We start from the raw sequence: 26,833 nt of genomic DNA, 5'->3' as shown, positions 1-26,833 counted from the left end.
GTTATCGTCTCTCTCACGTGGGCGGCGGCCGCGCATCTACGGAGCTCTACTCTTTCCAGCTTTCCTCCCCCCGTACTCATCCGCCGCAATCATCTCCGATCTACGCCAAGGCCAGACCATGCTCTTGTCGCCGACTCAACCGATGGAATGAACTCCATACCTGCCTCATCCACCTCGGCCCATCCACCCTCAGTCTTGGCTGAGCGGCGGAACTGGAGAAGGTTATCAGGCTTATCTGTTCTACCATCACCCGTCGATGAACGCCCGTCCACGGCCAACGGCCATGCCCCCGCCATCACCGAGGAGATCAGCGAGATCAAGAGATACGAGGACTTCACCACCATCGACTGGGTCCAGGATGCGATCCACGAACAGTCCCGACGGCGAGCGAAACGGCGAGACGGCTTTGGATTCTGGGACCAAGAAGGCACTTTTGGGTGGAGACGCAAGGTGCGCGAATCTTACAACGCTGGGCAAGCTTGGGTCGTGATTACAATTGTCGGCGCGGTGATCGGCCTGATCTCGGCATTGCTGAACATCATCACGGAGTGGTTGTCCGATATCAAACTGGGCCATTGTACGACTGCGTTCTATCTCAACGAGCAGTTTTGCTGCTGGGGTGCGGAGGGAGGTACGCTGTCGCTGTTGTCGCTCCTGTCGCATCGGCCAATGTGAGCTCATTCTTACTATAGGTTGTCCCGAGTGGAAGCCCTGGACGTCCTTTTCGTTCGTGAACTATATCGTTTACATTTTTTATGCGGTATGTTGGCCTTACTGCACTCGTGTTTAGAGCGTCGCTGAAGGTTGCCTCTAGGTACTGTTCGCTTTCATCGCCGCAAGTCTCGTTAAATCGTTCGCACCGTACGCCGCAGGCTCCGGAATCTCCGAAATCAAATGTATCATTGCAGGGTTTGTCATGAAGGGCTTTTTGGGGGCATGGACACTGTTGATCAAGTCAATTGCACTTCCGTTGGCCATCGCATCCGGTCTTTCCGTGGGCAAGGAGGGACCAAGTGTTCACTTTGCCGTTTGTGCCGGCAATGTGATCTCACGCTTCTTTGAGAAATACAAACGAAATGCCGCGAAGACAAGGGAGGTGTTGACAGCGACTGCGGCGGCGGGTGTGGCAGTTGCGTTCGGTAGTCCGATTGGCGGCGTGCTTTTCTCTCTCGAGGTAGGGCTCTTGACTTGGCCAAAAAAGTGTCGTCTACTTACAATGCACAGGAGGTAGCGAACTATTTCCCGCTCAAGACCCTCTGGCGCAGTTATTTCTGTGCCTTGGTGGCCACAGGAGTGTTGGCGGTATGCAATCCACAGCTCTCAGACGAAGGCAGTCCTATTGACTTGGCTGGCAGATGATGAACCCCTTCCGAACTGGACAACTAGTCATGTTCCAGGTGCATTATGACCGAACCTGGCACTTCTTCGAACTAATCTTTTTTGTCTTGATTGGCGTTTTTGGTGGACTGTACGGGGCACTTGTTATCAAGTGGAACCTCCGGGTCCAAGGCTTTAGGAAGAAATATCTGTCGCAGCATGCGGTCATGGAATCGGTCATTCTTGCAGGCTTGACGGCTGTTCTCTGCTACCCGAACATGTTTTTGAGGATCAACATGACCGAAATGATGGAAATTCTGTTCCGTGAATGCGAGGGTGGCCATGACTATAACGGTCTCTGCGAGTGAGTCTCACATCTTCTTTGCCTTTGCTTGTTGTTGACTTGGGAACAGGGCCAAGAATCGGTGGACGATGGTAGGGTCTCTGGCCGTGGCTACAATCCTTCGTATCTTCTTGGTAATCATATCGTATGGCTGCAAAGTGCCCGCCGGTATTTTTGTGCCTTCGATGGCCATCGGGGCATCATTTGGCCGCTTTGTCGGCATTTTGGTGCAAGCTTTGCATGAGGCGTACCCCAAATCTCAATTTTTCGCGTCTTGTGAGCCTGATATCCCATGCATCACACCGGGTACATACGCATTCTTAGGAGCAGGAGCAGCTCTGAGTGGTATCATGCATTTGACTATCTCAGTGACTGTCATCATGTTCGAATTAACAGGCGCGCTGAACTACATCCTTCCAACCATGGTGAGTCTTTCGAATGTACGACTTGGAGTATGAGTATAGCTAACGTAAAGAAGATTGTGGTTGGAGTCACTAAGGCCGTTGGTGATTGCTTCGGAAATGGTGGCATCGCAGATCGCATGATCTGGGCCAATGGCTTCCCCTTCCTTGACACTAAGGAAGACCATGTTTTTAATGTGCCTGTGTCCCAAGCCATGACAGCCGATCCAGTCTCCCTCCCTGCAGCTGAGTTTCCTGTTCGCGAAGCGGAGCATCTCCTGAACGACAATCAATTTCAAGGCTTTCCCATTGTCGAGAACCGGACAAACAAGACCCTAGTGGGATACATCGGTCGTACGGAGTTGCGATACGGGATTGACCGTGCCAAAGCCGAGGGTCTACTCTCTCCCAATGCGACATGTGTGTTCACCAAAGAAGCCGCGGAAGCCGCCATCGCTCGCCGAGCGGCAGCGGCCGCTCATACCTCCGCTTCGCAGCACCTGGCACCCGAAACCTTTGATGACATTCAATCAAACGCCGGCGCAAGCATTGTGGACTTGAGCCGATACGCTGATCACACCCCGCTGACTGTCCATCCCCGGCTCCCCCTCGAGACCGTGATGGAGATCTTCAAGAAGATGGGCCCGCGCGTCATCGTGGTCGAACACCGCGGCCGCCTCACGGGCCTGGTCACCGTCAAGGACTGCCTCAAATATCAGTTCAAGGTTGAGGCTGAAGAGCAGGCCCTGGCAGCGACCAGTCCCCCGCAGCTCTCCCTTGGAGGGGCGTCGAATCCTCGCGCGAGCGACACGCTGGAGGAACGATTGTGGACCTGGATGCAGCAGGTAGGGTCGTTGTTCTCTTGGAAGCGAGCCTCACGGATCCGACTGGCCAGTCGTAGGTCGGAGTCTCGACCATCAGCTCCGGCTGGCAACGACCATCGGGAAGGAGCGGCATCGTCTTCTTCTTACCCGCACGATCCGATGGAATTAGAAGATAGATGAAAGCAGTCTTGTATAGAATACATACGAATATATTAGATTTATTGATTAACGAGAAGTCACGGCCGTAACTTGCAACATTGCTTGCACCGACGTTATTACAGTGTACTGATCTAACAATAATCACTCTAGAATGGACCTTGATCGCAATTCCGAGCAACACCTTCCCTCTACCAGCCCACACCCCATCTCCCGTGTAAATATCTGCACTGCTCAAAAACAACCAAAGAGTAAGATATCATACCATCTCAAACACATGTACAGTATAGCTAGCTAGCTACCAACAACCTCACGAACCTTAGCCCCAGAGCCCCACCCCTATAGAACCAAAAAGAGGAACCCCCCCCCCCCCCCTACGACCCCCCCAGGCCCTTCCTCCCTCATCCCCACAATAATACAACCCGTCCCCATCATCGCCGCCCCAACCCACCACAGCCCGCCCACGGCCTCCCGGAACACCACCATCCCCAGCACGGCCGTCACCAGGAAATTGGCCGAGGTGTTGGTGATCGACACCTTGGTGGTGGAGGGCGACGCCGTCAGCGCCCGCGTGAACAGCGCCCACATGATGATGTTGCAGAGGATGTTGAGGGCGAGGCAGATCTATTCATATACCAGTGTTGTTAGCTTGGTGTTCTGTTAACGCGGCGGGTTTGATGGTCACCCCCACACCCGAATCCCAGCAAAGGAGGAGGGTGGGAAGGGGGATTTTATGCAGGAAAGGTAGTAGGGCATGGCAGGGCAGGGCAGGGGAGGTGTGAGGTGTAAGGTGTAAGGTGACGAACGCACCCCTCGGATGGCCAGCATCAAGATCGGATGGTCATCGGGGTTTGTGGTGGTGCTGCCGACGAGGTTGAGGAGGGAGGCGGCGAAGGTGGTGGTTTGGGTGTCGGTTGTTCTGTTGATCGCCAGATATTAGTCCTCTGTTCTCGGTTCTTCTTCGGTTGGGTGTTATGGAGCAAGTGTAGGGCAATGGTGATGGGGAAGGGCTTACAGTTTCGCGAAAAGCCCGTTGAATGCGGCGAAGGCGCCGCTGGAGAGGGCGAGGAGGATCCAGCCGGGGGTTGTCGCGGTGGGTTTGATTGGTGTGGGGTCGGGGGATGGGTCGGGCATTTTGTGATTGGTACGGCTGTGTAGTATATGGGTATGTAGATATATGGATATAAGTCAACAAGGTTCAAAGGTCATTGTGTACGCATAGAGGTTATGCATTTGATTTGTTGGTGGAGGGAGAGAGCTGGCGCGCCGCCAAGGGGGTGTTTGTTATCGGAGGTTCTCTATCTTATCTGATCGATCCATGTTGCCGCATCGGGAGATGCTCGAGATATCATCTTACGAGTAGGATTCACCCACCTACTGTCCATATTCTTGACCAACTCGAGAATGAAAGTAAAATCATGAAGAGAACCAAGGCCCGAACAGCATCGAGTCTTCATGGCTATACCTCACGCATTGTATCATAGCCATAATCTCATCTCATCTAAAGCATTGCTCTTTCATCTAATGCTCCCGAGGTTGCCCAAATCTACGGCGACAACCGCTCAATCCGCCATCTAATAGCCCCCATCTCCTCCCCAACCTTCACATACCTGAACCGATCATGCAAGCGACTCTTCCTACCCTGCCAGAACTCCACGGACTCCGGCACCAGACGCACACCGCCCCAGAACGGCGGCAGTGGAATCTCCTTAATGCCCTCGAAGCGCCGCTCGACCTCCCGCACGCGTTCCTCCAACACGGCGCGCCCATCATCGATATCCCTCTCCTCGACATTCCTTGGCACCTGATGCAGCGTGGGATCCAGACTCTTACGGCGCCGCTCGAGCAGCATCTCCGGCTCCGCGCGCCACAGCACCTTACTCTGCCAACTGGCCCACGCCCCGATCTGACTACCCCGCTCCCTCGTGCGCCAGTACAGCTCACTCTCCTCGCGCGAGAGCGGCTCCACGAGCCCCTCGATGCGCACCTGCCGCTCCAACCCAGACCAAAGGAAGGTCAACGCCGCCCAGCGATTACCTCCCCCAAACTCCCCCTGCAAATCCTCATCCACAGCCCCAGCCCCAGCCCCCGGCTCCGGAATCGGCCGCGGCCCATCATCCTCTCCGGCTGTTTCACCAAAAACATCCCGCCCTTTCCCCTCCCGACTGCCCCAGTTACTGTACACCGTCCACCCGCGCTCATCCAGCTCCTTCAGGTACACGACGCGCGCGCTGACGCGGCCGGACGGCAACGAAGCCGTGGCCAGGGTGCACGTCTCCGGCGCCGAGGCTGGCAGCAGCCGGGGGTCGCGGAACCACGAGTGGAACTGGTGCAGCGGGTTGGTCGGGTGCAGCTGGGAGACGGTCAGCGGCGGGTTCGAGACGAATTGGTGGGCGCGCGCCGCGTGCGCCACCAGGTCTTGCTCGGTGGCGGACGTGGGCGTGGAGGTTTCGGTGCGCAGGGCCGATGCGGACGCTGTGGCTGCGGCTGCTACGGCGGCGGCTTCTTCTTGGGTGGCTTGTATATTGGCTGCTGAGGTTTCGGGGGTGGCGGCGGCGGGAGGGAGGGGTTTATCGGTTGGGGGGAGGGGGAGGGGGAGGGGTTTCGATGTCGCCTGGTGCGACTTTTGTGGACGTTAGTATGGGGGTTTGCGGTGGAGGGAGGTGAGGGGCGTGCTTTGAGGGTGGGAATGAGGTTGATAGCACAAGAGACGTACAAATGAGCTTCTTGGGGTGTTTGGGGTCGGCGGAACTGGGGGACCTGACCCCGTCCGGTGAGTCAATGTTCATGGCTGGTCGTATGGTATTGATGGAAAATTGAGCACGGTAGGTGTTGGAAAGTTGGCTTTGGCCAGTAGAAAGACGACAATGACGATGGAAAACAGTCAGGCGTGGAGATAATCTAGCGAAAGACATAGACTGAAAGCTGGCACAACCGTCTAACCAAGTTGCATTGCAGGAAAGGAGGGAGGAAGACGGAGGGAGAATGCGGAGGACGGCGGGGCAAACGGGGAGCACCGCCGGGTCACGTCACTCGGTTTAATCACTCCGTTTAACAACCACTCATAACTTACACACTACGTACAACTAAGCACATTTCCCTAGTGAGTCATTTATATGTCCATTGCATAGACACTAGAAGAGGTGGGAGTATTCTATCAAAGAAACCAAAAAAAAAGAAAACCAAAAACAAAATGGTATATACATCGCCCAATCCCATTCCTGTAAACGCCAATGCCATACGCTAGATGCAAATCCAACCCATCTCCAGTCATCAAGTTGCCCCCTTTTATATGTTCAATCCGGAACCATCGGCTGGAGTCAGCCCAAAGACAGGGATCCAGCCCTGGAGATAGTATTAATCGACCAACCGAAAAAATTGATCGGAAACGAGATAGAAGGCAACTTTTCATGTCGTCGACTCTAGAGAGCGGCGACGGCAGGGACGGCAGTGGCACCACCAGTCCCAACCAAGTCGGCGATTTTGCTGGCCACAGCAGGGGGGTAGCCCCGAGAGAGCATCTCCTGCACAATGCGAGCGGCACCCTCGCGGTCATCCGATGCCAAGAACGCACGCGTCATGGCCTCGTAGGTACTGGGCTCGCGCTTCTCAATGCCAATGCTGTCGTAAATAGTCTTGGCCTTGTCCACGCTACCCTCCGCAGCCCATCCGTGGATGAGAGTGTTGGCGATGTAGGCGGTCATCTCAACCCTACGAGCAGCCATGTCCTTCACAATCTCCTCGGACCGGGCGACCTGATGGTTGGCGACCATGGCCTCGAGGAGGGCTTGATACAGACAAGGCTGAACGCGCACCTTGCGGTTCGACACAACGGAACGGAAGACGTCCATGGCAGCCTCCATATCGTGCATCACACAACCCTTGGCGTGGATGAGGGAAGCATAGTGCACAGCCTCAGGTTGCTGACCGGCAGCCTTGATGGTCTCAAGCACCTTCTCCGCCGCGGGCATGTCAATGGGCTCCAAAGAGGCGTGGGCGTCAATGAGCAGCTTGTAGGTGTGCATCGTGGGCTGGATCTTGCGAGTGACCATGCGCTCGAAGTAGGCCAAGACCTTGCTGCGATCGCGCTTGGTGTTGAGGAAGTACTGAATCATAGAGTTGTAAGGGGCAGGGCGAGGCTTGTAGTTAGGCATCGACTCCATCTCTTCGAACATTTCTTCGGCAAAACGTTCATCACTGACACGGCAGAGAGCGTTCACAATGGTTCCGTAAGTGACGCTGGTCGGGCGGACTCCGTTGGCGCGCATTTCGGCGAAGTACAGCAGGCAGTCATCAATCCGACGAGCCTTACCGAGCTTTCCGATGAGAGCGTTGTACAGGAAGGATGTGGGCTCAACACCCTCCGCAACGGCGCGATGGAAGATCTTCAGAGCCTCGGTCGCTTCGTCGAATGTCTTAGTCGATTCCTTCAGGGTCGTGATGTAAAGACCGAACGTGTTGGCCGAGGGTGCAGAGCCAAGCTCCAGCAGCTCTTGGTGGTACTTGGAAGCCTGGCTGCGGTCGCCCAGGCTCAGGCACGAGGCCACCATCGCGTCCAAGATAGAAACCCAACCGTACTTGACGGCATTGTACTGGGGAAGCAAAGGCACATCACGGCGAGCCATGCTCAAAACCTCATGGACCAGATCAACGCGGTTGATCTTCGTCGCAGAAGTAATCAGCTTGGCGTACGTGATGTAGCGAGGGTGACGGCCGCTGCGGCGCATGGTACGGAGGCGAGAGAAAGCCTCGTTCAGGTTAGACTCCAGCTTGCCGGTGGTGCTTTCCAGTTCATCAGCAATGATCGAGGATCCGCGGAAATCGGTGGCGTAAGCATAGGGGTCGAATGAGTCCTCGTTGGACACAGGGGTCATCGAGGTCAGATCGGATCCGGGAGAGTGACGACCACTGACGAAGGACGAAGGGCTAGAGGTCATGGCAAGGTGATCGTGCCATCTCTTGACCATGTCCGGGCGGCTGTTAAACAGCTTACCCACGGCTTGGTCGACCATCTGGGTGGTGGTGGCATCCATCGGCAGGCCAGTGGCCAGAGCGAGGTCGAGCATGTGGGCGAAGCGGATGGGGTGAGCCACGTCGAACATAGCGCTGTTGTTGAGAAGCATACCAGCCTGCACCTGGAGAGCCAGCATGAGGTCGCGGGCATTCAACTGGGAAATGCCGATCGGACCCAAGCTTGCCACTACATGCTCAGCGACCGGGGAAATGAGGCCGCCATTCTCAACCATTGACCACATGAGAGACATGGCAGCTGGAGAGGAGAGAACAGCCGCAGTTTGAACAAGAACGCGACCGACAAGGTGAAGACTTTCGTTGACCTGTTCGCGAATATGGTTGAGGGTCAAGTCGGTCGAGGTACTGCGAATCCGAGCAAACATATTACGAGCTTCGACCAGAGCCTCTTCGATCTGACCACTCTTCACGAGGGCGACTGCATACATAGCGGTCGGCTGGACCATGTCCGGGGTTGCCTGACCGGCAGTGTTCAGGGCGTGCCACAGGGTCCGGGCGGCCGACACATTGCCTTGACGTATGTGGAGGGCCAGCATCGAGACCGCGGGCCTCTGGCGGACGCTCATGTCGGTGGGGAGAGAATCGTATGCTTCGGAAGCTGTCTGCAGATTACCCGCATCCGCCGCGGCGATGCAGATCTGCGACATGGCATGATCCAGCGCGTTATCGTGCAATCGGGTCTTGGCTTGCTCCAACGCCCGACCGTGTTCCCCCGACTTAAGGGCATGACGCACCAATCCGTCCTCAACAATTACCGATTCGACGGCGTCCTGGCGGGCCTCACGGTTTTCTGTCACATCGTGGAACGACTCTTGGATCCGCTCCAGGAACCGAAGAGCTTGCTCTTCCTTTCCGCAGGAAAGGTAAGCACGGACCAGGGCGGCGTAGACCTGCCCATCCAAGCGCTGAACAATACTAAAGGTGCCGTTGTCGTCCGAAACAGCCAGAGCCTTGTACTCGTTGTAGCACTCGACAGCGCTCTTCAGATCCCCCGTCGAAGCAAAAGCATCGATCATGGCCGGGAAAATAGAGGCGTGTGGGGTCACCTTGTGCGTTTCCATGTGGGCGTAAACGCAGACCATGTCTTCAACCAGACATTCCTTGGCGCACGCGGTGATCAGGTAGCGGTAGGTGTCGAGTGCGAAAACAAACCCAGGGTGACGGGTAGTGGCAGTCCGGAAGAGCTTCATGGCAATGGCAAGAGAGTGATCCTCGGTCAGAAGAGCCTGCTCCAACTCACTGGAGTGTAGCATGAACTTGCCAGGCTCCTCCATACCACCATACCGGGCACGGTCCTGCTCCAAGAGATCCTTGGACTTGATGGCATCATGGGCGCGAACGACGAAAAGCTGTACCAGAGTCTGGTAGGTCTGCTCATCGGGAATTACCCTACGACGAAGCATGTCCGAATAAATGTCCAAAGCCTTCTGGATCGCCTGTGCAGTGTCCCCATGGAGCTGGATTGCCGACTCCAACAGGGCATTGTAGGCCCCGACGGTCGGTGTCAATCCATCCCGAAGGATAGCGGCGAAGGCACCCGGAATATCCGCATAATTCCTACCATTGGCTAATTCGACGATGTGTTCGGAAGCAATGCGAGACTGCTCGACGTTCGCATCCTCCACAGCAGCAACATCGGCGGGTAAATCGGGAAACGCTTCAGTGTCGAGATTGTCCTTGGTCTCGGAAGCCTCCTCGGCCTGCGCTTGTTCTTCTTGGATCTGGATCTCGCGGGCAACGGCTTCTTCGACCTGAGCACTGACATCGTCATTGGCGGAGGCTTTGGTGATGTGGGGTGACTCGTGGAATTGGGAGTCCGAAGATGGAAGACTGGCTTCGTTCTTCGTCTTTCCTTCTTCTTCGTTCAACGTAGGCTTCCAACCGATTCTCCTCCGCATCTGCAGCTGCTTCCAGTCACTATCATCTCCGGTTTGCTGAGCATGTTGCCATGCAGCGTAGTAGGCCGCTAAACCCAGATCCCCAGAGCCGGAAGTTCCCTGGCTGGCCTTGGCGCCTGCACCGGAGCTAGAGGGCTGGAAAACATTCTGTAATTGAGTTGTTCTCGTGAACTTGGCGGCGGGCTGACTGGAAAGGGTGTTTAAAGTAGTCGACGACGCGTACGAGGACTGCGAGGCCGCAACTACCGACTGAGCATAGCCATGTGTGAAGGCTTTGGTGAAACTCTGGCGCGCGAGGTGGGTGAACGGCTTGAAGACCATTTATCTTGCGGGAGACCTCTTCAGAGGGAAGAGGCAATGCTAGAATTGAGGTCAGCAGCGTCCTGTGTTGATTGTTGTTTTCCCCAAATTTTTTTCCTTTATCGTGATTGATGCACAACTGTTCGCCTCCCACTCTCCGCCTCCAAATCGGGTAATTCGTACCTTGCAATCAAAATAATAATAACTATGCAGGTTCATTTGACGACTGCTGGTCGCCAAAAGAACGCGCGGGAAAAGAAGGAAAGGGATGATCGCGAAAAGGAAGAATAATCAGTGGCTTGAAGCCTGTGTGTGGATGAAGAGCAAACAGAAAAGTACGAGGCCACCCCGGGGGAGGGAATTGATCGGTATTTCAGAGCTCGGGGAGGGAAACTGATCGGTATCGCCGGGGCTACTCAATCGGGTCTAGCGCAGATCCTACTGCCACTTGGCTTGTTTGGGCATAGGTACTTTTGTCACTGCCGTGCTGACCAATGCAGTTACACACTTTGATTGGCTTTTTCAATAGATTTTTGATAGGTCTGAGAATGGGTTCCAAGGGAGGATTTCAGCGATAAACGGAGCCCTGAACTGGAATTTTTTGTTGCATTGGTGGGTGGATTGGTCTAGTCTATAGAACGCGTTTGATATATGCATGTATGTACTGTCTCTGCACTTCGTACTGCGGGATTTAAGTAGCGCAGGCGTCAGCCTGCAGCGTGCAGTCGCTGATCTGATAGAACAGGACAACTGTTTTGAGCAACAAACTAGGTAATGATGGTGCGCAAAAAATAAATCCTGTGTTGCAAAAAAAAATAGCAAAGGAACATCCCCACCAGACGAAGGTACGTCAGGTTTCGAGAATGGTCGTTGCCTGAGGCGAAATGGGGGAGCATAGGGAAGGATTCCGCGTGTCAGGTGGCCTCATTGACTTTCTCAGTTCTCGCTGCGGCCCCGGATTGCAACTCTGACCCAATCGGGTGGATCAGAAGCAGAGCTGGACCCCTGGCCGTGAATCCGTGACTCACTGTTCTTCCGGCTCTTTTTCTTCGCAGGGGCCGCAATGTCCCCCCCGGAGTTTGCTGGCTGGCCTCCGAATGGTTTGGTTGTACGGGGCGCGGATTCCCGGCTGGCCGAAGCACCGAACATCGCTGGAATCCGCTTGGCCACGGATACAAAAGGCTTTCGATCGTTATATCCGTTCCAAATCTCCGTCTGTCCGTTCCGTGGACTGTTCGCCGTCTCGGTGATGGTGACACTGTGCCCGATAAACGCTCTTCTGGTGCTTTTTTTCGAGATCACCCCTGGTTTGTGGGTGTCCTTGGAATCTCGAAGTCATGTAAAGAGGATGGATGGAAGCCCCCGGATGCAGTAAGATTCACATGGTGAGGCTGCTGCCGTTATTGCTGCGCCTTCCACGTAACTAACTGTACGGAGTATTCCCAGCTGAGATAGTGGTCCGTGGTCGGTCATTAGCCAGCTGACGGAAGTTGTCAGTACCATTGTGCGTAGAAGCTTGCATGCTGATGTATATGGCTCCGTACCTGTACCTGATGCACCTGCGGAAAGCGTGGAAGGATGAGATGAATCGATGAGGTAATATGATAGGATGCCACAAACTGACACCAGAAATGGCAGGCATCAACAGCCACAGAACCAGCCACAAAACCAGCCACAGAACCAGCCACAGAACCAGCCACAATCTACCACTGGTCTCCCAACAGGGAGATCCCCCCAGCAACAATTAATCCCAGTCAACAATGGAGAGAAAATAATGATGGCATTGAGAGAATCATGATGAGACGATTCTTGAAGTCTTGCTGACATGGACTAAACACTCCTCACTCTAATTCCAGCTTCAGGCATTGTCACACCCGGGCGAACTTGCAGATAGCAACGTGGCTGCACATTGAACCCCTCATCAATCTACGTAGTTGACTGACCACCGGGGCGGGGCTTGTTATAAAGATCGTCTCTCCCTTAAACGGGTCCAGTGCAAAGAAGCTGATTGTTTTGCTTTTTCGCCATTCTAATTTCACCATTCAGTTGATTTCCCCTCACTTATCTGTGATAAGTCAGTTTGCAAACGGTATGTAAAGAATTCGATCTACCCCACTAGTCGTATAACTTCAGTCCGTTCCCCCCACTACAGCCTAAGGCGAACTGGTTCCATTGTTGACACTGCTCCCTTTCATAGTACTCTTGAACCAGCTTCACGATCTATGACCTCCCTTCCCACGATCTAGCATACCTACACGACCATAGCGTCCTCATGTCTTACATCCCTCCGACCGTCACGGCGGTGTCCGCCCCGGGCAAAGTCCTCCTGACCGGCGGCTACCTGGTCCTCGACCGCAAGTACACAGGCACCGTCTTCGCCCTCGATGCTCGCATCCATGTCATTGTCGAGCAGCTGAAAAAATACCACCGGAAGAGCTCATCCACGGGGTCGGGGCAAGCGGAGAGCACATCAGATAGCCAGGAGAGTGAAGACATTATCGTGGTTCGGTCCCCACAATTCGTCGACGCAGTCTGGGAGTATGGTATACAACGGTGCGAGAATGGCGGTGGGATCAAAGTGATACAGAAGGGCCAGGGGTAAAACTTTCCCAAGGGAACCCTCAGTCAGGAGCCTCTCAAGCTAATCCCTGCCTCCATGAACCAGACGGCCCAACCCTTTCGTCGAGACCTCCCTCAACTACGCCCTGACCTACATCAGCTACGTCGCCGGATCGAAAGACTTCGGCTCCCTCTCCATCACCATCCTCGCCGACAACGATTACTACTCGGAGACGGCCTTCTCCAAGATCTCCGGGCTGCAGTCCCCCGGCCGCTTCGTCAACTTCGGCGTCCCCCTCCATGAAGCACACAAGACGGGACTGGGATCCTCCGCCGCGCTGGTCACCGCGCTGGTCTCCGCCCTCGTCATCCACCGCACCCTGCAACCCGACGACCTGGGTCCCGCGCGCGACAAGCTCCACAATCTGGCGCAGGCGGCCCACTGCGCCGCCCAGGGCAAGGTCGGCTCGGGCTTTGACGTCGCCGCCGCCATCTACGGCTCCTGCCTCTACCGCCGCTTCTCGCCGTCGATCCTCGAATCCGTCGGCGACGTCGCCACCCCCGGCTTCGAGGAGCGCCTCTTCGCCATCGTCGAGGACATCGACCCGGCCCACCGCTGGGACACGGAGTGCCTGGACTTCGGCATGAAGCTGCCGCGCGGCATGCAGATGGTCCTCTGCGACGTCGAATGCGGCTCGAATTCGCCCTCCATGGTCAAAAAGGTGCTGGAATGGCGTAAGCAGAACCCCCAGGAGGCCGACCTGCTCTGGACCGCTCTGCAAACCAACAACGAGCACCTTTGCCACGAGCTCAAAACCCTCTCCCAGAACGCCGCCGCCGCCGCCGCCGCTGCCAGCGGCAACCAGGACAGCGGCAGCAGTGGCTACACCCTGGCTGATTTTGGCGAGGTGCGCAACCTCATCCAGCGCTCCCGCGGCCACATCCGCAGCATGACCGCCAAGTCGGGCGTGCCGATCGAGCCCAAGGTCCAGACCGAGCTGCTCGACACCATCTCCGACCTCGACGGCGTCGTCGGGGGTGTCGTCCCCGGCGCCGGTGGGTATGATGCCCTCGCCGTGCTGATCCAGGATTCGCCCGAGGTCATCAAGCGGCTGGAAGACTCCTTCGCCTCGTGGGAGAGTAAGGTGGAAGACGACTTTGGCGGGAAGATCGGTACCGTCCGGCTGCTTGGCGTCCGGCACGGGTCGGCTGGAGTGCAGAATGAAGGCTTGGACCAGTATTCTGGTTGGGTTTGAGGATGGTGCATGACGAGCGAGTAACCCATCGCTACCGACCTCGTAAATTGTCCGGATGCAAGGAAGAAGCACGAAACACGAAGGAACACTATCGTACCACGACAGGCGCGCATGGTCCACATGAATATCAGACATTATCTAATTTTCCAAAGCGTCAAACTAGTCGTTACAGTTTATTTTATATAAATCTTAATTTCCACGAACATTGACGGTTGTATTCCTCTCTTCTCCTGCATTCGTAAAGGAAACAGCTCGTTCTCGCCCCAGGAGCAGCGTTCCTTCCAGTTTGGGGCCTTGCTACTCGCTTCAAGTTCCTGGCAGACCAACGTAGAGTACCAGCTCATACGCCGTCACACTTTCCCCCTTCCTCACCCCACACCACATAAGCTATCCGAGTATCCGAAACAACCTAGAACCCGAGATCCCCCAGATCTCCCAACCCAGACGCATAGAATAAACTCGTGATATCAAGATCAAGATCCTACCCAAACCCATAATTAGCTTTAGCCTAGAAATACCCAGCGTTGCCCTCCCTTTCCTCGCACCATGCAGCACCACCACCACCACCACCAGCAAGAAACCAAAAGAAACTTACAGCATTCAACTCCAACCCGGGCAACCCGGACGGACTTCCCAAGCTTGACCCCACAGTCGTCGTTCCCGTCATCATAGCCGCAACCTCCGCAACCTCCCCTTCTCCGTGCGCCGTCGCCGCCGCAAAGCTCTGCAACGCAGCATAGCACTCCTTCAGGCTGAGGACCAGCGACGCGCCGACGGCCTCCTCGACGGAGTCGCCCGTCTCCATGGCGCGGATCTGCGCCAACATCGCCGAGAGGACGATACAGCGTTTGAGACTCGGGGTGCCGAGGCGGATGATCTGGAAGATCTGGTCGCGGATATGCTCGAGGGTTTGGATCAGGGGGGCTCGTGTGGCGCGGGCGAGCTCGGCGAGGGGGTTTGAGGTCATTGCTGTTGCTGTCAAGGTGGGGGCGGAGGCAGGGGGCTGCGGAGGAGGAGGAGGAGGAGGAGGAGGGGATTCATCGAGTTGGGTAATCACTTCTAGTCCGAGGATGGAGAAGAGTTCCAGACTTAAGGGGCCACGGAACGAGCCGCGGCCGGCGATGAGGAGACGGGCGAAGGCGTCAAGGTCCGTGGTGGCGGGGAGATTCAGGGTGCTGGCGTAGGATGCGATGATCATGGCGGATTCGAGGCAGACTTTGCGCGAGAAATGATACTGAGGGTTGGTGGCTGCTTCGCGCATGAATGGGAGATGGAGGAGGAGGATGTATCGGCGGAGGATCATGTCGAGGAATTTGTGGTGGAAGGAGGCCGGGTGGAGGTCGCTGTTTGTGTGCTGGGATTGATTTTGATGCTGAGGGGTGGTGGGAGACGGGGCATGGGAGGAGAAGAAACTAGTCAGGGTTTGGCAGACATCACGGAGCTTGGTACCCAGCTGAATGGCTTGGGTGTACGTGAGTTTTGAACGGTCATGGATGAGATTGACGGCTTCAGCGCGGAGGGAGAAGGATTCATGAAGCAGCAATTGGATGGAGGAGTCTGTCAGTTCGGACATGGGTCGGGCTGTGGTTGGTTGTTTCATGTCAGGGTCAAGGTCCTTGTCGTTAAGGTTGCAAGGGGGCTTGCTGTCAGATGAAGCGGGGATGATCAGTGGTACAGCGGTGTCCAGGGAGCATTGGATTGTGAGCTCTAGAACGGTTGTCCATAGACGTGCACGCATTTCGGCCATATAGGGCGACAGGCTGGGGAATCTGGCAGAGTCCAGATGCAGGCCCATGGCCGTGGCCGCCTGCAGAAGAGACCCCGGTGACAGCCAGATAGACGGTCCCAGGTCTCCCATCTGACGGGCGAGAAGAAGCAGACAAACGGCCTGAATACCCTCTAGGCTCGATGTCAATCGCTCTGTTGGTCCAGTGAGCCACCACTGAGCTGCGTATATCCAGGACTGGACTAACTGAGATTCATGTTCAGTGCCTGCTTTACTTCGCCGTGGATGGAAAGTAGTGCCTATAGCGAGTACCAGGGTCAATTTAACAAGGAAAGGCGTGACCTTGGCGGGAGGTTCCTCCCAAAACCGATGATACTCCTTGCGAAAACTTGGCAAGTGAAGGATTCGATACACAGGCTCGAAAGTGTCCATGTAACAGCGCACCAATTCGTCGCACACATCTTTTGCGGGTATCGAATCGAGCAGATCTGACACAGGGTCATTCAGTTTCAGAGACTGTCTCTTTTTGACTGACTTGCGGAGGTTTCGGCATTCCTTGATGAGTGTCGCCAGTTCAGCTTTGCGCTCCGGATACGCAGACTGCGGGTCCTTGCCTGCGAGGGAACCGAGCATCTGAAGCTGCTAGCTGATGAGTTACGTCTCTTCACGGAGTCAGGTTTACCCCATACCTTTTCCAATGTATAGACATGATGAGTCGGACCAAACAACTTCATCTTTCTCACTTTCGCATCCAGCCGCAGAGGTGTCGAAGGCATAGTCGACATCTGTTCCTGCCTTCCAGGCCCTTCTCTTTCCGGCTCCATTCTCGGGGTAGAATGCGTTGATTGCGACGACAGCCGTTCCTCCAATGCCTGGACCTTGCAGCACAGATCTCGCAAGGTTCGCTCCAGAGGTTGATCCGACCCAGTCGATGAGTCCGCCAGCTGCGCCTCTAGACGTTGCAGCCGGTCCTGGAGCTGACGAACTGATGAACCGTGTTGCGAAATGGCAGGCGGTTCGTGGGTGCCAACTAATCCATCTGCTGAGTTCCTTACTTCAGGGTGATAGACTGATGCTATAGTCCCACTAGCTGTCAGATCTGGTGGTTGCGTCTCCTGAAGGACATGATTAGCTGGACCCGCAGTCGAAGCACTCGGTTGCGTCGCATGTAGGGGCGTCTGCTCAATCGCGACTGGGCTCGGGGAACGGAGGTTCTCCCGATATGAACAGTCCACTGAAGACCGCGAGCGCCTACATGGACCACAGGGGACATTGCGATCGCATCGGACTTTGCGCTGGCGACACTGCTCACACGATTTGGCCGGCCGACGGCGTTTGCGAGGTTCGGAATCGGCCGTGCTTGCTTCAGGCGCTGGCCGATTCATGTTTTGTTGGGACATAAGGATCTAGGGCTCCTGCCATGCTCTGATGAAGTATAGATCTGACCCACTCTGGGAAGAGTAAAGGAATTAAATCACATGGATTGGTGATGTCCACTGCTAGGTTACCGGGTGGTTCGTAGTTCCCAGTGCTTAGTCTAGATCGCCGTTCGGGTTCGGTCCCGCTGACAGCACGTGTCTGTGTCCCGGGCTTACGCGGTCGAATTCGGCAAGTGCTTCAGTATAGTGCAGTGACTTTTCAAGTGTCGACATAGTCATAATGAATGCTTGTGATTCAAACAATCGGCTGTCTCAATTCTCTCTATCTCTCTCAATAATAATCACCTTTTGCCAGGCGTTAGGTCGACTAATTTTACCCTAAAGCAGTGCAGGCACCGGCCAATCCTCAGTGTCTCACTGGACCGAACTCAGACCTCACGAGCATCCTATGCAATACGAAAGGCTGTTGCCCTCCTTTAATATCACAGGACTAATATACATCGTCAAGCATGTACACGACAAAGATACACTCCATTCCCTCCTTACCTCCAATCTGAGCTGGCATATGCACATATGCACCGTACCGAGGCTGCCGTGGCTCTCTCTCACCCCTCCCGGGACGAAACTTGGCAAGCCAAAACCTAAACAAGCAAGCAAGCAAGCAAGCAACATCAACACCGACCCAAGAAAAGACCAAGACCAAGACCAAGACCAAGAAGGCTTAATACGACGACTGGACCCAAGAAAACCACTTCCAGAGACCATCGCCAACAAAATTTGAACTTAACCTTTCTTACTGCAAGTAAAACCTACCACCCTCAGCATTCCACACGAATCTTTCCATTCCAGAGCACACGAACGAACCCTCTCGAGTCTTCATTGCGCTGCTGGTCACGTCCTAAACTGCATCCGTCTGGAAGAGTTGAAGACACTGACGTAGCGTGCTGCTGTTTGTATTGTAGATCACATGGGCGGTTCTACTCCGTACCCGTGTAGAGGTGGATAACGAAGGATTAGTCTCAAATGCAACTGCAGGTTTCTTTCTCTGTAAGTAGAATGTCTATAAGTAGAAGCCTGGATTTAGATCGGTCCTGGGCAATGTCGGGAAAATTTAAACTTTCTGCGGGAGCATGCTGGCACGCTTGGGCCAGAGATAAGCTCGGAAGGGTTGAAGCATAATCCATCCATCCGGTCGGGTGCCGCCGCATGCAGTGCACGGAGATCTTGCAAGATCTTGGGTGTGGTCTTGTGAGTGGACTCGGTACTCTTTCCACTTGGTTGTTATAAGGAGTGGGTGTGATTACTCCTCTAAAAGGAATCAAGGGGAAGCTCATCTAGTAGGAAACATGGACGAATCTGAGGAGAGAAAGAATCTCAATGAAGATGGGATCTAGTGGTTGCTCTATTGAAAGCAGAACACAAAACGCAAAACTGGTATATACAATGACCACACCTATAACCTGTATCCCTGGACAAGACAGGCGAGTCTATGACTGCTTGATATCCACATCCCACCTCGTAGCAGTGAAATCTTGTCCAGAAAATAGACTTTTTCGCCTTTTAGGCTTTTTCTAGCTCCCATGCATCGACGAAGGATGAGCCCAACACATCATACACACGCAGCGCACGCACGCCCGCCTCTATCCTGCACCAGGCAAGGACACGTAGGCAAGGTTGGCCAGCAACTGGCCTCGGCAACACTTCAACAAAAATCAGAGAACAAACAACAAAGGAGGTATAAAATTCATGTTGCGAGGCATATCATCATAAATGAAAAATCTCATGCGCTGCTGCCTTCCCCCTTACAGCTGAGTGGGCTGGAACTGGGAGAACTCTTCAGACTGGGGAGGGTTCTTCTCGGCAATCCGCTCCTCAGCCTTCTCCTCGTCACCGAGGATGCCATACTCGGCCGCCTTGGCTTCGATTTCATCATCAGTGAGCTTGGGCAGCTCCTTGGCCGCACGCACGTAGCTCATCTTCTCGACATAGCCCTTGGCGAAAATCAGATCGATCTCTTCCAAACTCCGGTTGGCGGTTTCGGGGTAGAAGAACCAAATGACAGGGATGAAGAGGGCGTTCCAGGCGGCGAAGAAAAGGTACGTTCCCCAACCGATACTGCTGACCATCACAGGCGTAATCATAACCACGGTGAAGTTGAAAAGCCAGTTGCTGCAGGTCGACACAGCATTGGCTTTGGATCGGGTCTTGAGAGGAGAGATTTCGGCAGGGTAGAGCCACGGGAGAGGCAACCATGTGGCACCGAAGAAGCACATGTATAGGAAGAACCCAAAGATAGCTCCCTTAGCACTCTCGGCATCGCCCGGGATCAAACAGGCGAAGACGATAATCATCGCAGCGCATTGACCGTAGCTGCCGGCAAGGAATAGCTTGCGACGACCGATCTTTTCGATGAAGAACCACGAAAATGTGGCGAAAATTGCGTAACAGATCATGTTGATACCGCCAATCAGAAGCGCGAAATTGTGAGACTGGTGGATAGAATCCTCCAACAGCACGGGCAAGTAGTAGATAACCGCGTTGCAGCCAGAAATCTGCTGAAAGAACTGAGAGGACGAACCGACCAACATGCGGCGGAAATGCTGAGAGGGACCACCGGTAAGCAAGTCGCTGAACTTAGCGTGGGAGTTTCCGGATCTGGAGAAGGTCAGTTATGAAGGCATCTGCATATTCGACATCGCCGTCACTTACGCTCGAACAGAGTCCAGGGTGAGATTCTTCTCCAGCTGGACGTGGGGATGGTCGATTTCCTCGCCTGCGAGGGCAGCAAGGACCCGAGTACCCTCCTCAACCTTGCCGTGGGCGATCAAGTAACGAGGGGATTCGGGGAGTTTCCACATGCCGAAAATGATGATGAGCCCAAAGAAAACTTGGAAGGCAATGGGAAAGCGCCAGACCAGGTCTTGGGGACCATAGTGGGCTCCATAGTCGATCCAGTAAGCGATCATGGTTCCAATGGCAATGATGCCTCCTTCAATACAGATAAGAAGACCACGGTTGCTAGTCTTGGAGCACTCGGCTTGATACGTTGGAATAGTCGATGTGTTCATACCATTGCCGATTCCAGTGATCACACGGCCGAAGATGAACTGCAGCAGTGGAATCGAATTGGGCATGGCAGTGACTTGGATGATCACACCGATGATCATCACGGTCGCACCCCATATGACCATGAGACGACGACCCAGCTTTTCACCACAAATCAAGGCGAAGATGGCACCAAAGAGACAGCCTGTGTCCTGCGAGTTAGCTTACTAGTCGCTGACCTGGCACCCAGCTCAAGTCACTCACCGACTTCATAGACTGCAGTTACGGTTGCTTGCATGACCGAGTCACCCTTGGTGGCAGTGAACATGTCGTTGAAAGCAGGATCAGAAATGATACCTGACATGACACCCTCTGCGTAGACGGTAAGCTTCAAGGTTCGCAAAAGGCCTTAGCGATTACGTACGGTCATATCCAAAGAGCAAGAAGCCCATAGTCGCAATTGTTGATATCGCGAGGCCGAGTCGCCGGCCCGTAAAGCCGGCATATGTGGGAGGCGCCATGATGAGAAAGAATGTTACGATGCCAGAATGATAGAAGCGTGTATGAGGAACCTAGGGGAAAGGAGGGTATAAAGATGAATAGGGAGAGGAGGTAGAGAAGGAAGAGGAGAGAGAAGATGAAGAGAGAATGGAAGGACAGACAGAGAGAAGATTAAAGATTAGAAAGAATATGCCAGCAGTGCGCGAGGACTACGTGAACTTAAGAATCTGCGTACTGCATGCGGCAACGAGCGGTGGAGCGCTCGCTACCTTTTACGCTTGATCCAAAGAAGGTTACCCATGGGGAAAAGATTGGAGCCTTGGAGGTGGCCCTCCACTCCCCACGTCCTATACCATGACCCTTACCGTCCCATGGGCATTCCTTTTCGAAATGTTTTTCCGATTGTTCGGCCTCAGCTGACATCACATCATCGGGGAGCCTCGCTACGGCGGGCAGGCAGTGGGACAACACTGAGAACAGCAAGAGGGCGCCGCTTACCGAAGCAGCGTGAGGCCCGTTCGGTAACGGAGTTCGGGATGAAGTATGTGGTGGTTTCGGACGGAGGAAGAAGGGAAGTGATATGATGTGAGAATGATGCATTCCAGGTGGAAAGATCGTCAACGGACAGCAAATGATGTAACTGCACAGCGGCCGATAAGCGGGACGACCCACTGGATGTTATCCGGAAATGTAAGGTACCCACTCTTTCGGTGGCGGCAAGGCCTGTAAAAGTGCAGATGCTGCCATGGCTGCAAGCCTGCAAGAATTTCGCTGGATCTTCTTGAAGATTTTTTTGGCTTCTCGTCCAAAGAAAAGCCAAGTTTGAGGGACCCTGTCACGATCTAAAGGTGGTTGAGTGTCCACTCCTCCTTTGCGGGCCCCACTTCCCACACGCCCACGGGCCTTCATGCCCAGGTGCTGTGATGCAGGCCACGGCCACGAGTAAGCTTCAACACGACTGGAGAGATCTTGCAGCAGTCAACCAGGACTCATTCCGAAGCTTTCCCGATCGCATTATTGGCTGCAACCCCAACCGTCTTAGGAGTATGCCGGCAGCGCAGCATTGGCTTGCTGGGCGTAACAAGAGCGCAGTGCCAATGGGACGTGGGCAACTTTCTGCACAATGCGCTCATTGTTCGGGTTCAAATTGTCGGGCTTGGCCATTAGGAAGGCGAACTATGAGAAGTGCCACCGATTAGTCTAGGTGAAATTTCGTAGGCCAACAAGAACCGCATCATCTTACCTCAAGCCAGTGGATGATTCGAACGTTTTTGTACCGGGTGTCAAAATGCATGCCTTGTGGCCTTGCTGGATCGGAATGAAGATGACAAACGGGTATTGGAAGTTGGAGACTGAGTTCGATGTGTTCCGTGTCGCCATCGTGCAGCGATCGGCTTCGTGCCTCGGCATCCCCGACCGTCTTGGCGGTGATGTAATCGTCCTTCTCAATGTATGCTGGGTGTTCATCCGTGTCGGCTCGTCTCAGCGCCGTCGTTGATACCGGTCCTGCCATTTTCTCATAAACTAGACTTCGTTTGAAAGGGCCACTGCAGCAAGTTAGACCGTCCCGCTGGTGGTACTGCACATCTTCCGAGACAAATATTTGCAGCCCACGGAACTTGGCGCGGCCCAGCTCTGTGTATGACACGGTGACAGGTAAGAGATCCCCAAGAGGTGCCCCTCGCCTCGAGACTAGAATATCCGACTGTAAGAGATGTTTCCAAGCGCGAGCGACATATATCGGTTCCGCATCGTCCACGAAATCTTCTGCGGGACAATGAACGACGGTTATGGGTTTGCTGCAGGAGAAGGGGCGACTCAAGAAGCCCGGTCGTTCGATAGAGGCTCGGATCCGGTACCGGACCTCGCTCTGCCGGACTTGAATAGATTCGGGCAGATGGGAGCGCAGGACCATCTCAAATTTGTATGTGTGGGTCCCGGGTGTCAGTCGCTGATGTTTAGACCCTGTGTCCTGCTCTTCACACCCGTTCGATCCCACTCTAGCGGAGATCGCACTCCATAAGGTGGTTCCTTTGTGCGCCTGTTGGTATGACGATGTCTCCTGAATTGAGTCAAGGTAACACGGAAGCACTGGGTCTGTCGCCTCGGGACCAAGCAGTATCAATGTGTTGTCTGTCACCGTACGGCGTTCGCGAATACCTGTTGTGTTGAAGCAATTATGGTTTAGACAATCAGCCAACTCTGAAGGGAAGTTTCTAGTTTCTAGAAACCATATATAGTTCTCACCATGTGGCCACACGATATTGCTTGTACCGTGCAGGTTGACGGCCAGTCGTTTCACTGTCACAGCTTCTTTCGCCGTCAATCGGCATTCACCACGGAGAACCGCTGGCTTGTCTGATAAGGTCGGGGCGAATAAGGCTGGCTCGGTGATGTTCAATTCCAGGCTCAAGCCACTGGCATCGCCTTGAATGGGGACTTCCTTAGTCGACTTGCGCGGTGTCGAGAATGGCGATCGAAGCATTTCTTTGGGAAGGGTAACCCCTCGCTGGGACTTGGTTGCAATGGATGGTGTTGGTTGGCGAAGCGAGCAGTATGCTAGATGGTTGCGTTCCGTTATATGACATTGTAGTGTGGCCATATGACTTCAAATTATATCAGGATGAAGATCATTCCATTACATCAGAAAGGACTGAGCAAGGGTCGGTTGACACATACGGATATCAGGTTCTAGGCTATTGCATGACAGGTCGAGCTCGTTTGCTGTCCGCTTGATCGTTGCAGCCGACCCCCGCCTGCATCGTGTCCGAAGGATCAATCGTAACTTAATTTAAAGTGCTCGCGGCTTGGATGCCATCGATTTCTCCAGATACGATGTTCGTTCTTTGAGCCCTACAGTCAAGTACCTCGTGTTTGTCGAGTTGGAAGGTTGGCCTCCAGCTCTGATCATCCTTGTGGACAATGATCGTCTTTTGACGAAGATCAAGGCAAGAATGATGTCACATGAATTTGATTGGGAGGACCGGTCACTGGATGGTTCATACACATACAAGACCGAGCAACACCCATGGATTGCCTGACATGTTCACAAATTTTCAGGTGGGGTGTTGAGAAGAAGAACTCATGGATCTAGATTAAACCTCTCGTGTTCGTGTGAGAAGCCAAACGGTCCACGTGCGCAGTCACTTCGTAATGGTGGACGGGTCAGGAGATGGCGATAAGAACGGTTCTCGCCTACAGCCATCGGTCTAGAGCGGAGAAAACAGGCGTGGCGAATATTGAAAGAGGGGACAGTACTTTTGGACGAAGATCATCTACACAGTAAGCGAATAGAGCCCTGGAGGAACGAAAGAATTAGCGTCCATACTAGACACTAGTGTCACTGTCAACTTTCCTCATGGAAGCGAAAAAGAACATCGGTCTTGTTCTGCCTTGGTAAATTAACTATCTGTAGTGATAAAACCAAGGCCTCTACCGTATGTTCTGCGACAGTCGGGAGACTATGATAAGGAGGTCAAACAAGAATGCATAGCAGTACATCGTGCCATTGCCATGGCGTGACTTCGGGAGTTTTGGCGGTCCAGATTGGATTCCAATCCGTTCTGCCGCTTCAGCTGTGATCTGAATTATCATGTGACTTGTTCATTTTTCACGGCAATCAGGGTCCAATTCGAGGGCTGGAAGCAATGCCTACGTACTCCATACAATACTTGAAGTTCAGGCGAGGTCGTCGTTGTGGGATATATATAGTAACGACAAGGCTAAGCCATGCCTCGTAGCGGGTCTTCCGGTGTCGATTCCCCGGTCTGGTTCTTGGTATCAAGATCTGCACCACGTCCACGGTCTGTATCTGGGAATTGCAGCGATCAAGAGACGTCTGTAATATGCATTCTGTCGATGATAGTCGATTGATACTGCGAGGGAGGTCCAGCGCGAGTTTGACACCGATACGAGCTTGACAGGTGTCGGTGTCGCTTTTTGAGTAGATGCAGGATCTCTGACAGCACGTCAGTCACTCTAATCTTTCAGATCTGCATAGACTACAGGGACTGATGGACTTTCTTCGAATGGATCATGATAATTGTCAGTACAGGAATTCCGAGAGAAGCCGAAGAGAAGGAGAAGAACAAGCAGCGAAGCATTGATTGAAACCATCTATGAATCTGGCCTACCGAAACATGCTGAAGTGACAAATTGGTACTCCGTAGGTAGACTAGACTAAACTCCGTATGAGGCCGGGCGCGCCCAACCGGATCGCCGCCCGCCTGGAACATCGGCTCCAGGCTTTCTCTTCCCCCCCACCCCCCCTTCCTTAATTTCTCCCGTCTTGCTCTTCTTCCCGGCAGTCACGGGGCGGTCTCTCTCTCTCTCTCTCTCCCTCCCTTTCCCTCTCCTCATCGTCACTGACGAACCACTAGTTATCACCATCATCTACCCACGATCCGCTATCGATCTCTCTTGTGACTCTTTATTCCCACTCTCTCTATTGGCAATCTTTTATAACCTTTTAGTATATATCTTTTAACCTACCGTCTTGTTTGAGTCCCTCAGGAGGCGTACTTTAGAGTTTTGTCTGTCTCCTTTTGCCCGCTCTGTCATCGCCTCCCTTCGTCTACCTACGCCAACTGCCCGCCTCCTCAATCAAACCTCTCCCCTCCCCCCCCCTCGGTCCCCTTTTTCGCCTCCCTCGGGTCGCATGGCCCCCTTCATCTTCAACCGGTCAGAGTTCTAGTCACTTGTTCGCGCCGTCCTTGAATTTCTCCGCTTCTTATCTAGTCTAGCCCCCTTGGGCCCCCTTCCCTTCTTGTCGCCGTTCGGGTTGCGCGCTGTTGGGTTCGTCGTTGTCTTCCCTCTCCTTGAAACCTCCCCCAGGGTCTCCCGCCTTCCCCCTCCAATAACGACGTCGGTCGCACGCCCCGGATCTACCGGAGAAATAATCATCACCATCTTCGCTTCTGGTCTTTCTCTGCGCAATTTCTCAAGTCGACACGTCGCTTTGCTTTTATTAGCGTTATCTCGCATTTCAATCTATACAATCGCTGTCATCATGTCGGACAGCACGGGCAATAAGGGCGACCCGGCGGTCACTACGCCGGTTCCTCCCATCGAACCTCTACAACCACTTGCTGTCCCCGGTTTATCATCGGAGTCCACAGAGGCCTTGAATACTACTCCACGCCTGGACAGTACGAGTGATGAGACTCAGGAAATGAGTCTGACAGATGGCAAATCAGCAAATGTCGCCAAAGCCCCCACAGCAACACATGCCTCGCAGCAGAACCCCAGCGATGCTCCGTCTGCCAGCGCATCGGTTGGCGATCACGGCGAACTGAAAGCTCCAGTAGCCGCTGGTGAGGCCTCCCCTCAGAACGTAAAGGAAGAGGACGACTCGGGACCACATCTAGTCATTACTTTATTGTTGATCACTGGCACCCGGCACCCGTTCAAGATTGATGCCAAATATCTCAAGAAGCAACAAGTCAATGTTGAAAACCTGGATCCTTTCGCCATGAGCGTTTATACACTGAAGGAACTGATCTGGAGGGAATGGCGACAAGGTATGTTCACCGCTCCTGCGCTTTAGAGTTGGTGGCTGACAATCCGGTCTTGCATAGAGTGGGAGACACGGCCGTCCTCGCCTAGTTCGATTCGATTGATCTCCTTCGGAAAGCTCCTGGACGATAAGTCCCCATTATCAGGTACGGCAGTCCCTACGAGCCTCAATCGTCTCTCCGTACTGACTATCCTAGACTGCCGATTCAACCGAGATGCTCCTAATGTGGTGCACATGACCGTCAAGCCCCAAGAGATTGTGGACGAAGACGATGCCAAGGGAGCCAAGGCCCAATACACCCGTGAACGCGAATCCAGCGAGCGCAGCCCTGGTTGTCGCTGCATTATTCAATGAGCACGGGTTTTTGATTTGGTGCCTCGAAGGTCCCCGTGTCGGGAAGACGACTACCACAAGGGGATGAATTCCCCTGGGTTCTCTGACGTCGTCCTCTCATGCTGTCATCTGCAAAGCCACGTATTCTATCCCTTGCCGTTGATCATATTGCCTATGGCCATAAGCCCTTTCTGGGATTTTCCAAGGATAGTCCATTTGCTTCGGCATCTAAGGCGGCGCACCAGGTTA

At 54.0% G+C, this 26,833-nt stretch overlaps 9 protein-coding genes across 9 annotated transcripts; 3 read left to right on the top strand and 6 right to left on the bottom strand.

Annotated features, from left to right (window-relative positions):
• Positions 1-147: 147 nt before the first annotated feature.
• ASPACDRAFT_26220 (chloride channel protein) lies at positions 148-3,065 on the top strand (the record flags this gene model as incomplete). The annotated part of the gene is made up of 7 exons (XM_020199403.1): positions 148-631; positions 693-760; positions 815-1,174; positions 1,225-1,302; positions 1,356-1,681; positions 1,731-2,085; positions 2,139-3,065. The coding sequence occupies 7 exons, from the start codon at positions 148-150 to the stop codon at positions 3,063-3,065; spliced, it is 2,598 nt and encodes an 865-aa protein (XP_020057854.1).
• A 357-nt stretch (positions 3,066-3,422) lies between these two features.
• On the bottom strand, positions 3,423-4,296 carry ASPACDRAFT_116310 (uncharacterized protein; the record flags this gene model as incomplete). The annotated part of the gene is made up of 3 exons (XM_020195979.1): positions 4,057-4,296; positions 3,852-3,960; positions 3,423-3,665 (listed from the first exon to the last, which is right to left on the bottom strand). Coding segments are annotated over exons 1-3 (471 nt in total), but the record flags the coding sequence as incomplete, so codon positions are not given.
• Positions 4,297-4,587: 291 nt separating this feature from the next.
• On the bottom strand, positions 4,588-5,830 carry ASPACDRAFT_116309 (pyridoxamine-phosphate oxidase PDX3; the record flags this gene model as incomplete). The annotated part of the gene is made up of 2 exons (XM_020195978.1): positions 4,588-5,655; positions 5,747-5,830. 2 exons carry the CDS (start codon positions 5,828-5,830, stop codon positions 4,588-4,590), a joined length of 1,152 nt encoding a protein of 383 aa, XP_020057852.1.
• A 633-nt stretch (positions 5,831-6,463) lies between these two features.
• Positions 6,464-10,291, bottom strand: ASPACDRAFT_59203 (pentatricopeptide repeat protein; the record flags this gene model as incomplete). The annotated part of the gene is made up of 1 exon (XM_020203419.1): positions 6,464-10,291. The coding sequence occupies one exon, from the start codon at positions 10,289-10,291 to the stop codon at positions 6,464-6,466; it is 3,828 nt and encodes a 1,275-aa protein (XP_020057851.1).
• A 2,251-nt stretch (positions 10,292-12,542) lies between these two features.
• erg8 (phosphomevalonate kinase) lies at positions 12,543-14,085 on the top strand (the record flags this gene model as incomplete). Its single annotated transcript, XM_020199361.1, has 2 exons — positions 12,543-12,868; positions 12,936-14,085. 2 exons carry the CDS (start codon positions 12,543-12,545, stop codon positions 14,083-14,085), a joined length of 1,476 nt encoding a protein of 491 aa, XP_020057850.1.
• Positions 14,086-14,794: 709 nt separating this feature from the next.
• On the bottom strand, positions 14,795-17,160 carry ASPACDRAFT_2061 (uncharacterized protein; the record flags this gene model as incomplete). Its single annotated transcript, XM_020198961.1, has 2 exons — positions 14,795-16,450; positions 16,501-17,160. Coding segments are annotated over 2 exons (2,316 nt in total), but the record flags the coding sequence as incomplete, so codon positions are not given.
• Positions 17,161-18,575: 1,415 nt separating this feature from the next.
• On the bottom strand, positions 18,576-20,850 carry ASPACDRAFT_77238 (putative MFS monosaccharide transporter). Its single transcript, XM_020204916.1, has 4 exons — positions 20,660-20,850; positions 20,500-20,607; positions 19,900-20,440; positions 18,576-19,845 (listed from the first exon to the last, which is right to left on the bottom strand). Exons 1-4 carry the CDS (start codon positions 20,754-20,756, stop codon positions 18,993-18,995), a joined length of 1,599 nt encoding a protein of 532 aa, XP_020057848.1. The 5' UTR covers positions 20,757-20,850; the 3' UTR covers positions 18,576-18,992.
• A 924-nt stretch (positions 20,851-21,774) lies between these two features.
• ASPACDRAFT_25747 (uncharacterized protein) lies at positions 21,775-23,221 on the bottom strand (the record flags this gene model as incomplete). The annotated part of the gene is made up of 3 exons (XM_020199362.1): positions 21,775-21,912; positions 21,980-22,896; positions 22,984-23,221. 3 exons carry the CDS (start codon positions 23,219-23,221, stop codon positions 21,775-21,777), a joined length of 1,293 nt encoding a protein of 430 aa, XP_020057847.1.
• Positions 23,222-25,744: 2,523 nt separating this feature from the next.
• Positions 25,745-26,605, top strand: ASPACDRAFT_41769 (uncharacterized protein; the record flags this gene model as incomplete). The annotated part of the gene is made up of 3 exons (XM_020200985.1): positions 25,745-26,255; positions 26,313-26,396; positions 26,448-26,605. 3 exons carry the CDS (start codon positions 25,745-25,747, stop codon positions 26,603-26,605), a joined length of 753 nt encoding a protein of 250 aa, XP_020057846.1.
• Between the last annotated feature and the right edge of the window lie 228 nt (positions 26,606-26,833).

Source organism: Aspergillus aculeatus, assembly GCF_001890905.1.
Source record: "Aspergillus aculeatus ATCC 16872 unplaced genomic scaffold ASPACscaffold_5, whole genome shotgun sequence".
NCBI classification, from domain to species: Eukaryota; Fungi; Ascomycota; class Eurotiomycetes; order Eurotiales; family Aspergillaceae; genus Aspergillus; species Aspergillus aculeatus.
This window is presented reverse-complemented; position numbering and strand designations above follow the sequence as displayed.